The sequence below is a fragment of the Chiloscyllium plagiosum genome, chromosome 10 (assembly GCF_004010195.1).
Source record: "Chiloscyllium plagiosum isolate BGI_BamShark_2017 chromosome 10, ASM401019v2, whole genome shotgun sequence".
Classification (NCBI taxonomy): domain Eukaryota; kingdom Metazoa; phylum Chordata; class Chondrichthyes; order Orectolobiformes; family Hemiscylliidae; genus Chiloscyllium; species Chiloscyllium plagiosum.
In genome coordinates this window covers 35090494-35103514 of record NC_057719.1, presented here as the reverse complement: position 1 = coordinate 35103514, position 13021 = coordinate 35090494, and the positions used below count along the sequence as shown (strand labels likewise).

The following is a 13021-nucleotide window of genomic DNA, read 5'->3' as shown; positions in this document are numbered from 1 at the left end:
ATTTTTGGGACATGGAGGCCTCAGCATCACCATGTCAGCTGTCACAGTCCTCTGGTGGGGCAAGAATTCTCTCCTTTGTAAGGAATGTGAATATGGATGTTGAGCACATCACCACCCACCTTCAAGCACTCTCTCCTATTGTAGGACAGTTTCTTCTGGAATGAGACAAATGGAAGATTTCAGTGAGCTAAAAGTAGCTGGCACAACTGTTAGTGTTGACGCAGGTAGGAAAAGTGATGAGGCATCCTGAGTCAGGTGCACTGGGGGCTGTGAGGGTAGATATTGCATATAGTATTGAGAATGGTAGACCATGAGCTTTAGTGGGAGGTGGAGGTAGTTGCAGAATTAGAGTGAATGTGAGATAGCAAAGAGATAGGTGACACTTAATTACAGTACATACTTGCCATGGACACCACACTATTTGTGTACAGCAATGGATTGAAAGGTTATCAGAGGTAGGCAGAGATAAGGATTTGAAGTTACAATCAGATCAACAATGATCTTATTAAATGATGGAGTAGAGTTGAGTAGCTGAACAGCCAATTCCTTTTTGATTCTTGTGTTTGCATGAACCAGATGACAACTTTAGAATGGGGGGTCTGGTGCCATGGTTTCTGAAAATCCTGAGAAAATAAGATGGTCTTCCATTTCATCACCCCATCCACTAGGTCCTGCAGGTCCCTGATGGCAAAGTGAGATGCTAACCTGCCTTCATTGGCCATCTCTGGACTAATTCTTCAAACCTTGCAACTGTAAAGGGTAGTTCGTGACTCACAGTGCGTGACCTAGTACACTTGTGTGCACCACGTTTGGTGGTGTTAAAGTGGGGCTGGAATAGGAATCTCAGAAGTTCCTGGCAGTGGTGAATATGACTGAGGCATAGTGTGTATGCAATGAGGTCAACAGTGGAGAAAAGGGTGAGATAACTCATTAGAGCTCAAAGAAACTTCTATGGAACTCTCTGAAATTGAGACTTTTGCCAGTTTTTGGTAAATTTCATGCTGATTTGTTGAGAGTTTTAAAGAAGACAGCTATTAAAATTTTAAAAGACTTACAACAACATATTTTCCTTTTTGGTATTTTTGGTTAGGGTTATATAATACAGAAACAAGACAGAAAGCCAAGTTTGGATCCAGACAAACCACCTGAGGAGTTATTAACGTAAGTGTCATATCTCTTGCTTTGAACTATAACGATAGATGAAAGTCCTTTTTTTTGAAAAAAACACATGTTTTTCTCTTTTGCAGCTATGAGGAATTTCATCCGTTTCTTTATGAACAGCATGCAAAGTATTCTTGCATAGTGTTCGACTCATTTGATAAGGTGATAATACCCTTCTGGATTTTATTTTTTTGTTCTTAATTTTATTTTGTTAGCTATTCAGTCGTATTTAGGTATGTTGTGGGATGCCTGGTTAGAAAATGTCAGTTTCTAACACTGATTTTGTAACACGTACAAATAGGATAACTTCTTCAATAAGTGCATGCAGTAACACGATCAAACAGAAGGTTTTGTTACAAATCCATGTTCACATTGCAGGAGAAAGGAAGTTGTTTGGATCAAGGCTTCTCATGAGAAATGCACTATCTTACATGGACCCTAATTGTATGATTTTAGTTATAATTTGACTATTATTCCATTGTCCTCATTATTCTTTCAAAATTCTTTTTGCACTCTGCATTTTGGATTAATGTTAATATATAGTTTTGATATAGATTAGCTTTTCAGTATCAGAGTAACTACTCCAGCAAAAATGAAGGCAAAAGACTAAACAGCAGTTCTGTTTTCTAGTGGGATTATTTGGCTGTGATATACACAAGAGTTCCAACAACTCTCTTTGAATTACCTTTTTGTTGAGAGCATCTGGCTTACATGCTTGCAAAAAAGCTAAAAAAATACGAGCACTTCCTCGTTGCCAGTAACACGTTTATCATTAATTCTGTATTTAAAAGAAATCAGTCGTCTAATCATATGCTTAAATAAAGTAACTGGAAAGAAATATCTAGGATTTAAATATACTTGCTCAAAATATAAGGTGAATGTTCCCTTTCGTATGTGTTCTGTCATGGGGATTGATTATGTACACTGTTGTTAACTGCAGTTATCTCTTTGTTTGATCCCTATGACTCAAAAAGCTGGAAAGCATGGAAACCTTCGGTCTAACTTGTCCATGCTGACCAGATATCATAAATTAATCTCGTCCCATTTGCTAGCATTTGACTCATATCACTCTAAACTCTTCCATCCATTCAGAGGCCTTTTAAATGTTGTAATTATACCAGCCTCGACCACTTTCTGTGGCAGCTTATTTCATACAAGCACCCATCCTCTGCATGAAAATGTTTCTCCTGAGGTCCCTCTTTAAATCTTTCCCCTCTCACCTAAAACCTATGCCCTATAGTTTTGGACTCTACTGCCCTGGGAAATGACCTTAGTTATTCACTCTATCTGTGACCGTCATGATTTTATAAATTCCGTAAAACCTCACCCCTCAGCCTCTGACACTCCAGAGAAAGTACCCCCAGCCTATTTGGCTTCTCCCTATACCTCAAATCTGCCAATCTTGGCAACATCCTTGTAGATATTTTCTGAACCCTTTCAGGTTTTGCATCATTCTTCCTATAGCAGGGAGACCAGAATTGCGCACACTATTTCAAAACCTATTCCCAACTCCTATATTCGATGCACTGACCAGTAAAGGCAAAAATACCAAATACAACTTTCACTGTCCCATTTACCTGCGACTCCAAGAATTGTGAATCTACACTTCAAGGTCTCTCTGTTCAGCAACACTCCCCAGGACTTTACCATTAAGTGTGTAAGTCCTGCCCTGATTTGCCTTTCCAAAATGCAGCTCCTCATATTTATCTCAATTATTTCATTGGCCCATCTGATCAAGATCCTACGCTGAGGTAACCTTCTTGGCTGATCACTGCATCACCAATTTTGGTGTTATCTCAAACTTGCTAACCATATGTACTAAGTTCACATCCAAATCATTTATATAAATGACAAAAAGCAGTGGACTCAGCATCAATCTTTGCGGCACAGCATTTGTCACAAGCCTCCAGTTTGAAAAGCATCTCTCTACCACCAACCTCTGTCTCCTACATTTTGAGCCAGTTCTGTATCCAAATGGCTAGTTCTCCCTACATTCCATATATTACTTAACAGGTGAAATGATATAAAACAATGACTGGCATTTTGTTCCATTTGTTGTACTATAATCATTACTGGAAATACATGGCATTTATAATTACATTTAATGGGATGTTATAGATAATAGATTACCGTATGTGCTGTAAATAAAATTTCAGTGAAAAATTGTTGCCATTAAACATTGAGTATGAAAGGAAAATTATTAATTTTGCAGGTTGCTTATTTTTGAGTTTGATATAGAAGGAAAAATCTTTGAATTATTTGTCTAATACCAGAGAATAAAATCCTTGACAAAATTGTGATTCATTTTGAAGTGGAAACAAAACTCACATAAGTATTACTCCAATAATAAATCCATGAAAGCTGGGCCATAAAAGCCAGCTTGGTCCGTATTGCGTTTTTTTATGTCGATTGGGATGCAGACAGGACTACTGAGCTGGTTTTGGTGTCTATTGGTTACAGAGTTTCTGTTCTTAATAGTTACGAAACAGCATCTGTTGGAAGTACAGGTAAAGGCAGGATTGGGCTTGGGTTTAGTGTACATTCTGAGCTAAATAGTTCACTAACACTCAGTGTTCAAAGACCGATTCCAGCCTTGTGCGACTGTGTGGAGTTTGCACATTCTCCCTGTGTCTGCGTGGGTTTCCTCCGGGTGCTCCAGTTTCCTTCCACAATCCAAAGATGTGCAGGTTAGGTGAATTGGCCATGCTAAATTGCCCCTAGTGTTCAGGGATGTATAGGTTAGGTGCATTAGTCAGGTAAACATAGGGTGGGGGAATGGGTCTGGGTTACTCTTCGGAGGGTCGATGTGGACTTGTTGGGCCGAAGGGCCTGTTTGCACTCTGTAGGGATTCTAATTCTAATTTTTAATTTTTTGTACTGACATTGTAAAATCTATTTTTGTTCAGGCAGTTGATGAGTTTTACTCAAAGCTAGAAAGCCAGAAAATAGACTTAAAAGCTTTGCAACAGGTAAGATTTGACTGGTTATTACAGCCCTGAAAAGTTATGTTTTATTTTAAATTCTGTAATTGCGCATTATTGATATTTCTCTGTGTCTTCTCTCAGCAGCTAGCTGCACAGTCATTCCATGCAGTTTTCCATGTTGAAGATATACCTTTAGCATTCTAACTTATGATTGTTTTGGCGTAAGTGGGGCATAAATACTAGCATGAGCTAGTTTAGCCATGTGATCTATATCCTGTGAGATTTTGCCAAATTTGTTGCGACTTCTCTCTTGTTCATCTTTGAGGCATTGTGGTTGTAGTGACACTAAACATTCATGATTACATTTACAGAAATATTTTTATTTTTCAATTTTTTTGTTGTCTAGAAAGAAAGTGATCCTCAGCCATTAAATTAAAGCCCTTCCATTTTAAGATATAGCAATTCCTTGCAGAATAGCTCCCGTTTATCCTAGAAATATGCAGCACCCATCAAGGTAAATCTTTCTTCCTTGTACCGGATTGTGTTTTGTTTTGTGGGTCAAGTTCCCATATCTTCCTTTGCTATCATGTGGCTGAGGATGAAATGTTGATAGGAGATTCCTGAAGAAGGGCTAATGCCCGAAACGTCGATTCTCCTGTTCCCTAGATGCTGCCTGACCTGCTGCGCTTTTCCAGCAACACATTTCCATCTATGAAATGTTGATAACTGTATGCGCTTCCCCTAAATTTGTTTCATAATGTCCTAAATTCAGTTTAATAGTCTTTCTTTCTTTATATAATATTGAGAAAATTTTATCAAGATTTTCTGCTTAAAGCATCTTTCAATTGATAAACCTGATAAGTGCAATTTATTGTTTCTCTTTTGTGGGGTTCAAATGAGAATGCTTCTTCCCATTGCTGTTGTAACCAAAATGTTCAAACTTTGGCAAGAGACCAACAGTTGAAAGGGCTGCAATCAGTTGGGCAATTTTGCACTCTGAGAATGCAAACTTTGGCGAGTGTGATGAGTTAAATGAGTGAAAACCCAAAAATAAAATTCCTGCTATTGAGAAGACCTTTTGCAATTCAGTCCTCCCTCCTTCCATGGCTAGATCACCTTCTCACTATCAGGTAATGAGAAGTCTGTATTCATGTATTTGCATCTCATTAATTACCTTACTCAACAGCATTAATTAACATTAATTAACTTTACCTTTTCAAATAATTTCTGTCCAGTTGAGATTCTTGACATTTCAGAAATCTGACTGCAAAAACTAAGTGCATACCTGGTAACTTTTTGGTACTCTGCCTCTAGTCCAGGTGAGAACACAGTTTCCACCGCCTCTTCTGACACCTTCACTGTGCTCATTGTGCCTTAGACATTATATAAGTACCTCTATAATGCCTAAGGCACAATGGATCTCTGAAGTATAACTCCAGCCATCGGGGCAAAATCACAATGCCAGCATCAGTTTTTTAGATGCCACTTTGGGCATAATGAGGTTACAGCTTTTCTTTCACAGTGGTGCTTGAGACAGCAGCGTTAGCTTCTCAAGTGACAAATTAGCACAAGACAAACCAAGCAGTTTGTATCTAAACAGGAAGCTTCTACACAGAAGTAAAGATAAATAACTTGTGGCTATAGGAGACCATGAAAGCTCTTACATGTTGCTTTACAGCATTGTGATGTGTTAACATCAGCTTATGTGGCAAACATGTTGTATATGCTTGAAGAGTGTGACAATGTGTGCATGGGAAAAGCCAGGTGTGCTTAGTGAGTCAAATACAGACTCCCATCAGCCAGGGAATATGCCACATTCAGTCCAAGAGCTGGGCTATTTCTAGTTTGGGTTTTGGCCACATGAAAGCAGTTTCCACAAGATCATAAGATAAAGGAGCAGACTATTCATTTGGGCCATTGAGTCCCCTCTACCATTTGATCATGGCTACTCTGTTTCTCAAACCCATTCTCCTGCCTTCTCCCCATAATCTTTGATCCCCCTTATTAACCCTGTCTTCAATACACTGTGACTTGACCTCCACAACTTTCTGTGGCCATGGGTTCCACAGATTCACCACCCTCTGGCTGAAGAAATTCCTCCTCTTTTCAATTCTAAAGGATCATCTCTTCATTCTGAGGCTGCGCCCTTAGGTCCTAGCCTCCTATTAGTCAAAACATCTCAATGCCCACTCTATCCAGGCCTCTTAGTATTCTGTAAGTTTCAGTGAGATCCCCTCCTCATTCTTCTAAACTCCCATCAAGTACAGATGAGAAGTCCTCAACTGTCCCTCATATAACAAGTCCTATATCTCTGGGATCATTCATGTAGACTTCCTCTGGACCCCTGCAAGGCCAGCACATTCTTCCTATATAGGACCCAAAATGGCTCACTATATTCTAAATATGGTCTGACCAGTGCCTTATGCAGCCTCAGCAGCTCTTGTGTTCTAGCCCTCTCAAAATGAATGCTAACATTGGATTTGTCTTCCTAAGTGCCATCTGAACTTGCATGTTAACCGTAATCAGGACTCCCAAGCCCCTTTGTGCTTCAGATATCTGAAGCCTTTCCCTACTTAGGAAATAGTCTGTATCTCTATTCTACTGACCATGTGCATAACTTCACACTTTCCCACATTGTATTCCATCTACCACTTCATTGCTCATGCTTCTAGCCTGTCCAAACCCTTTTGCAGCCTCTCCACCTTCTCAACACTACCTGTCCTTCCACCTATCTTTGTGTCATCTGCTTCAGTCTGTTGATTCGGGCCAGGGTTAGTCCTGGCAGTCAAACAAAATTAATCTTGGTCATTCAACTGGGTCCAACTGACATCCATATTGTGGTGTTGGCAGTTCATGTCTGAGAACTGGGCTAATTGTGCTAGTCCCTCAGTCATTGAGCACAGTCACAGGGAGCGAGAGGGATACTTCACAGTTATGAAGTGGGGTGTTTGGAGGTAAAGGCAATTTGTTATATTCTTGTCTCTATATGTAAAGGTGCAGAGCCAGCAAAAGTATTTGCATGTTGGTACGAGTAAAATTGAGATGTTGATAGTCACTTAAAGCAGCTCATCTGAAACAAGGAGAAGGGATTCTAGGGGAAAAGGGGGTACTACATAAAAGGAGCAATGAAGAATAGGGTTTTTGGGGTGTTGTAGATGGATTCAAGTTACTGCACTGACCTCACCACATGGATCCAAAAATCAACTGCAACTGGTTTCGATGTCAACAAAGCAGTTCTCAAAGTGGAAGGAATGAATAACTGACCTTTTGAAAGAGAATGGAGTTCAGGACTGGAATGTGAGGCATTCTCAAAAGCTAATCCAATAATCATGGTACAGTGATTACATAGTGTTTGTCTGTCTTCAGTACACAGAGCAGAATGTGCTACCATGTCAACTGCAGGAACTTCAATTATAAATGGTCTTGTGGCACAGTGTAGTACCTCTACACCTGGCCCAAAAGGTTTGGCTGGGTTTAAGTTTCACCTCTGAATGATGTGATGACCATGGAGATGTGACATAATGTGTTCAGAAATGTTGATTTTTTTTTTACACTTGTATCATTAAATTCTGACCTAATTTCATGAAAGACTGATTGAGAGTGCATTGTGTCCAGATTAGTATCTTCTAATCTGAGTCAATGAAGCAAAATACATTCACTCAAAACTGTTACAAAGTCCCTGTTAATTAAACCAAACACCTTTTAAAATGTGAGTGACCGAGAACTCCTAAATTCCACTATTTAAAGAAATTTTCTTTTCTTTATTATCTTAACTCTAATAGTGAACACTAAACAACGACGATTTACAAACCCAAGCCTCCCTTTTCTTAACTACTTACTATCTGACCCCATTCTATAAAATATGCTGTTCCAATATGACAGCATATTAAAATTACATTCATTTAATCTCAAAACTACACCGCCTTTGTCTTCCCGGCTCTCTTCAGTTTTCCTACTGCTGATCTCCCTGGGTTGTTGTCTTTCTTTTCGCTGTAAATAGGCTTAGCGTGAAAAGATACCTTTGATTAAAAAGGTTTTTTTTCTTAATTTCATAAAGAGCATGTTATTAGATGTGCATTTAGCTCTACGGGAATTCATCTCTCTATGGCGGTTGCTCTCTGACTAAATTTCAAAATGTCTGCATTCTTATACTCCCCACATCAGATCATCTCATTAGTTTGATGTTGGCAAAACAATAACATCAAACGTGATTGGGTTTTAGTATCCCGGGGCATAGTTTAAACTGGTTAAATTCGAATTGTCAAAACAGCAACCAAAACTCTGGTATCCATTTCACAGCCAGTGTTACATATTTTCAATTTTCCAGTACACTCTGAAACTGCCATCTAGGCAGATACACAGGCGCCTGTAATCTGTCAGTTCAGAACAGCATTCTCTCTTTTAAAGGTACAGTGCATGTCTTCAACTTCATAACAATGCTTCATTGGCTAAGTAGTCGTTGACGTGTGGTCTTTAGGACTGAGAGCAGGTATCATATCATCTCTTTGAAAACAAAGGCTCCTGGATAGGGTTACTGAGCTAGGTTTGGAGTTTGGGGAGGGTTAGGGTGCTCCTGGTGGCAACAGAGATCGTTCTGGTATCCACTTCATTCCAAGGTCACCTGGATATTTTATTGGAGCACTTTACATGAGATCACAATTAATGCAGATTGGAAGAGGTATTCTCAAGCTTGAAACTAATCTGCAGTAGCACATTCTTTCAAGCTTTGATTTCTGAACTATTGTCCAGTTGGTCTTTAAATCCAGAACGTGATTTGCTGAGTGGTACAGTGGTTTCTACTGCCTCAAAGCGCAAGGACCTGGGTTCAATCCAGCTTTGGGCATCTGTCTGTGTGAAGTTTGCATGTTCTCTCCAGGTCTGCATGGATGCTCTAGTTTCCTCCCACATCCAGTGATAGGCAGGTTAGTGGATTGACCATGGTTAAAACCTTACACAGGGTTACAGGGTTGGTGTGTGGGGTTGGGTCCAGGTGCTGTTTGGAGGGTTGTTGCAGACTGATGGGCTGAATGACTTCTTTCTGCACTATAGGGATTCTATTAATCTATTTTGAAATTTTACAAGTGAAAGGTTGCATCCATTGATGATTAGGGTGGACAAAATGCTTGGTATACATCATGCCTTCCATTTCATCTTTCAAGGAAAAACAAGCATTGAAGAAACTGGAAAATGTTCGTAAAGACCATGAAAAAAGATTGGATGCACTACAAGCAAATCAGGTAAGACTAGTTATAAATGTGTAACGATTTCGAGAGTATGAAGGGTAAATATAAACTTGCTGCTGTGAATGCTAATTTAAGTACAGTAGACCTTTTGATGATATTGTGTGCATAACTTTCTTTAGTTTGGATTGGAGACCTGATGATTTTCATCTTTCAGATTGAGATGAACTGGATAGCTGCAGCAGTTATCACCTTTCATTTTGCAGCATCTCTATCAGTTATTCTTCTCATCTCCCTTTCCCTAGTCTTTTTACTGGATTTTTTACTCTGTGGGAATCATCTACTTCACACCACACTCCTGACCACTCAATCACGCCTCCTTGCTGCAGTACTCACTGACATCATTAATGACCATCACTGCACTCCAGTTCTTTCCCCATAGAAACAACTGTTATCCCTTTTCAAAATCCTATAATTAGCCTCCAACTGACTTTTATATGCTCCTCTCAGTTGTCATTGCATTGTTGGTACCTAGCTTTGTGTTCCTCCTTGCCATAGTCCCATGTATTTACCTGTTCAGGGTGCTCTGCCCTGCCCAAAGGACTGAGGCTAAACTGGTAAAAGTTAATGGGATGTTGAAAAGCACAGCGCTGTTTTGATTTCTCACCCTCCGCATTGTGGATATGCTAACACTACGTGGACTGCAGGGGCCCAAGCGTCTGTCTCGCCATCACTTTCTGCAGGGCTGTTATGGATGAGCAATATACGCTGTCCTTGCCAATGATGTTTGTGTCACAGGACAATTGGAGGAAAAATCCAGTGGCTCGCTGACTGTGTTTTGGAGGATCAGTTAAAGTGATGTGGTGGAGGGGGGGGGTGGTATTACATGCAGTGTGCACAGACAAAAGCATGTGTGCTCTTTGCCTGAAATGTTGTTATGTCATCTCCTCTCTGCAATAGTGGATGCAATGTGCAGGATGCCATCCATGTGAAAATTTCATGGCCGTGGCCGCCACCTTAGCCACTGACATAGTGGTTCTTGTTTTGCTTTGCATTGCAGGTGCAGTAAATGGCAAACTTCCTTTACTGAAGTGCAGACATCTCACACTGTTCCTTGCTGAGACTTAGGAAGGAATGTTACTTTCTGAACATTTTTAGTCTATGGATGAGAACTCTTCTCCTTCCCATTCTAGCAGCTGTCTGCTCTTCTAGTTTCTGCAGGTGCCTTGAAGTCAATGAGAAATCCTTCACCACCCATTACACCAATTTGGAAGATGATGGAAAGCACTAGTAACTCATCTTTTAAGTGGTTGATGATGCCTTTAATTTTCACTGGTGAAGGCCTGTCCTGCTTAATGCATGTTTGATAATGAAAGGTTCAGAGAGGCTGATGGCTGAAGCATTGAGCTCCAAATTGGCAGTGCTGGCATCAACAGATTAATGTCATTATCTGCCTTTTGTTTGCATACTGTCTGCAGACATCGGCTGGACCTATGCCCTTGCCCAAGAGGGTGTTCAGCATAATTAACAAAAGTCTGTAAACACCATTTCGATTTGAGGTAATACCTGTAAGTCCGAAAGAGTGGGTGCTCTTGGTCTTCTGACACCATATCTTCTCCATCAGAGAATCCATTTACTCCCACCTCTATTAGATCATGCATCTCTCCTCCTATCTTAGCCCATCTACTGTGACCTACACACCTTCCTCTCCTCCCAAATACTCAGCTAAGGCTCTTGCTGTGAAATTTGTTCCCTACGTCATTAATTTGATTTCTTCCTTTAAGCACGCCTTAAAATTCACAAACTTGATTTCCCTTCTGTCTATATTATTCATTGGTGAGGTGACCTTTTTTAGTATACTCCTGAAATAATGTTTTTCTACATTAATGTGATATATTTGTATTAATAAATATTGTTTATTCATATATTTGTTATAAATTACTTTGAATGACATTTATTTCAAGTGCAATTAAATTTTATCCATGTTTTTGTTTCAATAGGAATATGACAAGTTGAAAGGAGAGCTAATTGAGATGAATCTGAATGCTGTTGATAAAGCTATTGAAGTGATACGCAGTGCCTTAGCTAATCAGATTGACTGGACAGAAATTGGGAGCATTGTAAAAGAAGCACAGGAACAAGAAGATGCAGTAGCTTGTTCCATTAAAGAGCTGAAACTGAACACCAACCACATTACTATGTTGCTGAAGTAAGCATTTTATTTCAATCAATGTAAGCTCTTAATCCAAAAAATATAACTTTTCATTTTCAGTTTTGAAGAAGGATTTCAGTGCACAATATAGCACATAATATAATTGGTTTACAGTTATGAAAAATTGCATATTAATTCTAATTTGTGATGAATTGGAAAATATTAATATAATACTTGCTGATGTGATAAAAGTAAAATATTACGGATACTCTAAATCTGAAATAGAAACAAATTGCTGGAAAAACTGAGCAGGTCTGATAACATCCATGGAGAGGAAAACAGATTTAACATTGAGTTCTATGACCCTTAGCAGTTTCTGCTTTTGTAACTGTTTATGTGAATCTGTCATTCAAATTCTCATCCAGTCATGCAGCATAGAAACAGGCACTTCTGCCCATCATTTCTATGCTGACTAACAAACACCAAGCTACATTAATCCCACTTACCTATGCACTTGGTCCATAGCCTACTGTACCCTGGCATTTTAAGTACTCATCCAGATGTATCTTAAATGTTGCAAGAATATCTGCCTCCACCACCCCCTCAGGCAGCATGTTCCGTGTATCTACCATCCTATGGGTGAAAAAACCTTTTCTCAGATCTCCCCTAAATCACTTATTCCTCACCTGAAACTTGTGCCCTCTGGTATTAGACACATCTCCCATGGGGGAAAGATTCTCATGAACTACTCTGTCTATGTTTCTGAAAATTTTGTATACCTCAATTAGATTTCCCCTTCAACCACCTCTGCTCCAAGGAAATCCAGTCTCTCATAAGAGACTTTTCATCCCAGGCAACATATTCATGAATCTCTTCTGCACCCTCTCCAGTGCAAGCACATCCTTCTGATAGTGTAATGATCAGAACTGCATACAGAACTGCATCTGTAACCTAATCAATGTTTTATGAAGTTGTAACAAGACTTCCTTGCTCCTATATTCTACACCCCAGCTCATGAAAGCAAGCATTCCATATTCCTCCAGCATCCTGTCTAACTGTGCTGACACCCCTCCGGGATCTATGGACTTGTACACCAAGATTTCTTTGTTCCACAGTACTCTCTAGGGACCTACCATTCATTGTGTACATGCTTCCCTTATTAGACTTCCCAAAGTGTGTCATCTTGCACTGATTGGGATTAAATTCCATCTGCCATTGCTTTGCCCAATTTACCAGCTGATTAATATCAAATTGTAGCCTGAGACCATCTTCCTCACTATGAACGACATCCCAATTTTTCTGTAATCTGTAAATTTACCAATCAAACATTCTGCATTCGTATTCAAGTTGTTAATGTACGTAACAAACAGCAAGAGTCCCAGCACCTACTTCTGTGGTGCACTGCTGGTCAGAGGCTTCCAATTACAAAAACAATCTCCACTATCACCCTTTGTCTCCTATTTGTAAGCTGATTTTAGATCCAGTTTGTCAACTTGTTGGATTCAATGGGCTCTTACCTTTTGGACCAGCCTTCCACGTGGGTTCTTGTCAAATTCTCAAGATGTATGACTTGTTAAATCTAATGATTTATGGTATCAACAAAC

The 13021-nt window shown here is 39.6% G+C and overlaps 1 protein-coding gene across 2 annotated transcripts in view; it reads left to right on the top strand.

Annotated features, from left to right (window-relative positions):
- Positions 1–13021, top strand: part of LOC122553501 (nuclear export mediator factor NEMF-like) — a 132769-nt gene that overhangs the window by 52897 nt on the left and 66851 nt on the right. For both annotated transcript variants that reach the window (XM_043697353.1, XM_043697355.1), the window contains 5 exons: positions 1091–1161; positions 1248–1323; positions 4068–4130; positions 9245–9322; positions 11266–11474. In XM_043697353.1, the coding sequence (XP_043553288.1) occupies positions 1091–1161; positions 1248–1323; positions 4068–4130; positions 9245–9322; positions 11266–11474 (497 nt within the window). The remainder of the gene's footprint in view (positions 1–1090; positions 1162–1247; positions 1324–4067; positions 4131–9244; positions 9323–11265; positions 11475–13021) is intronic.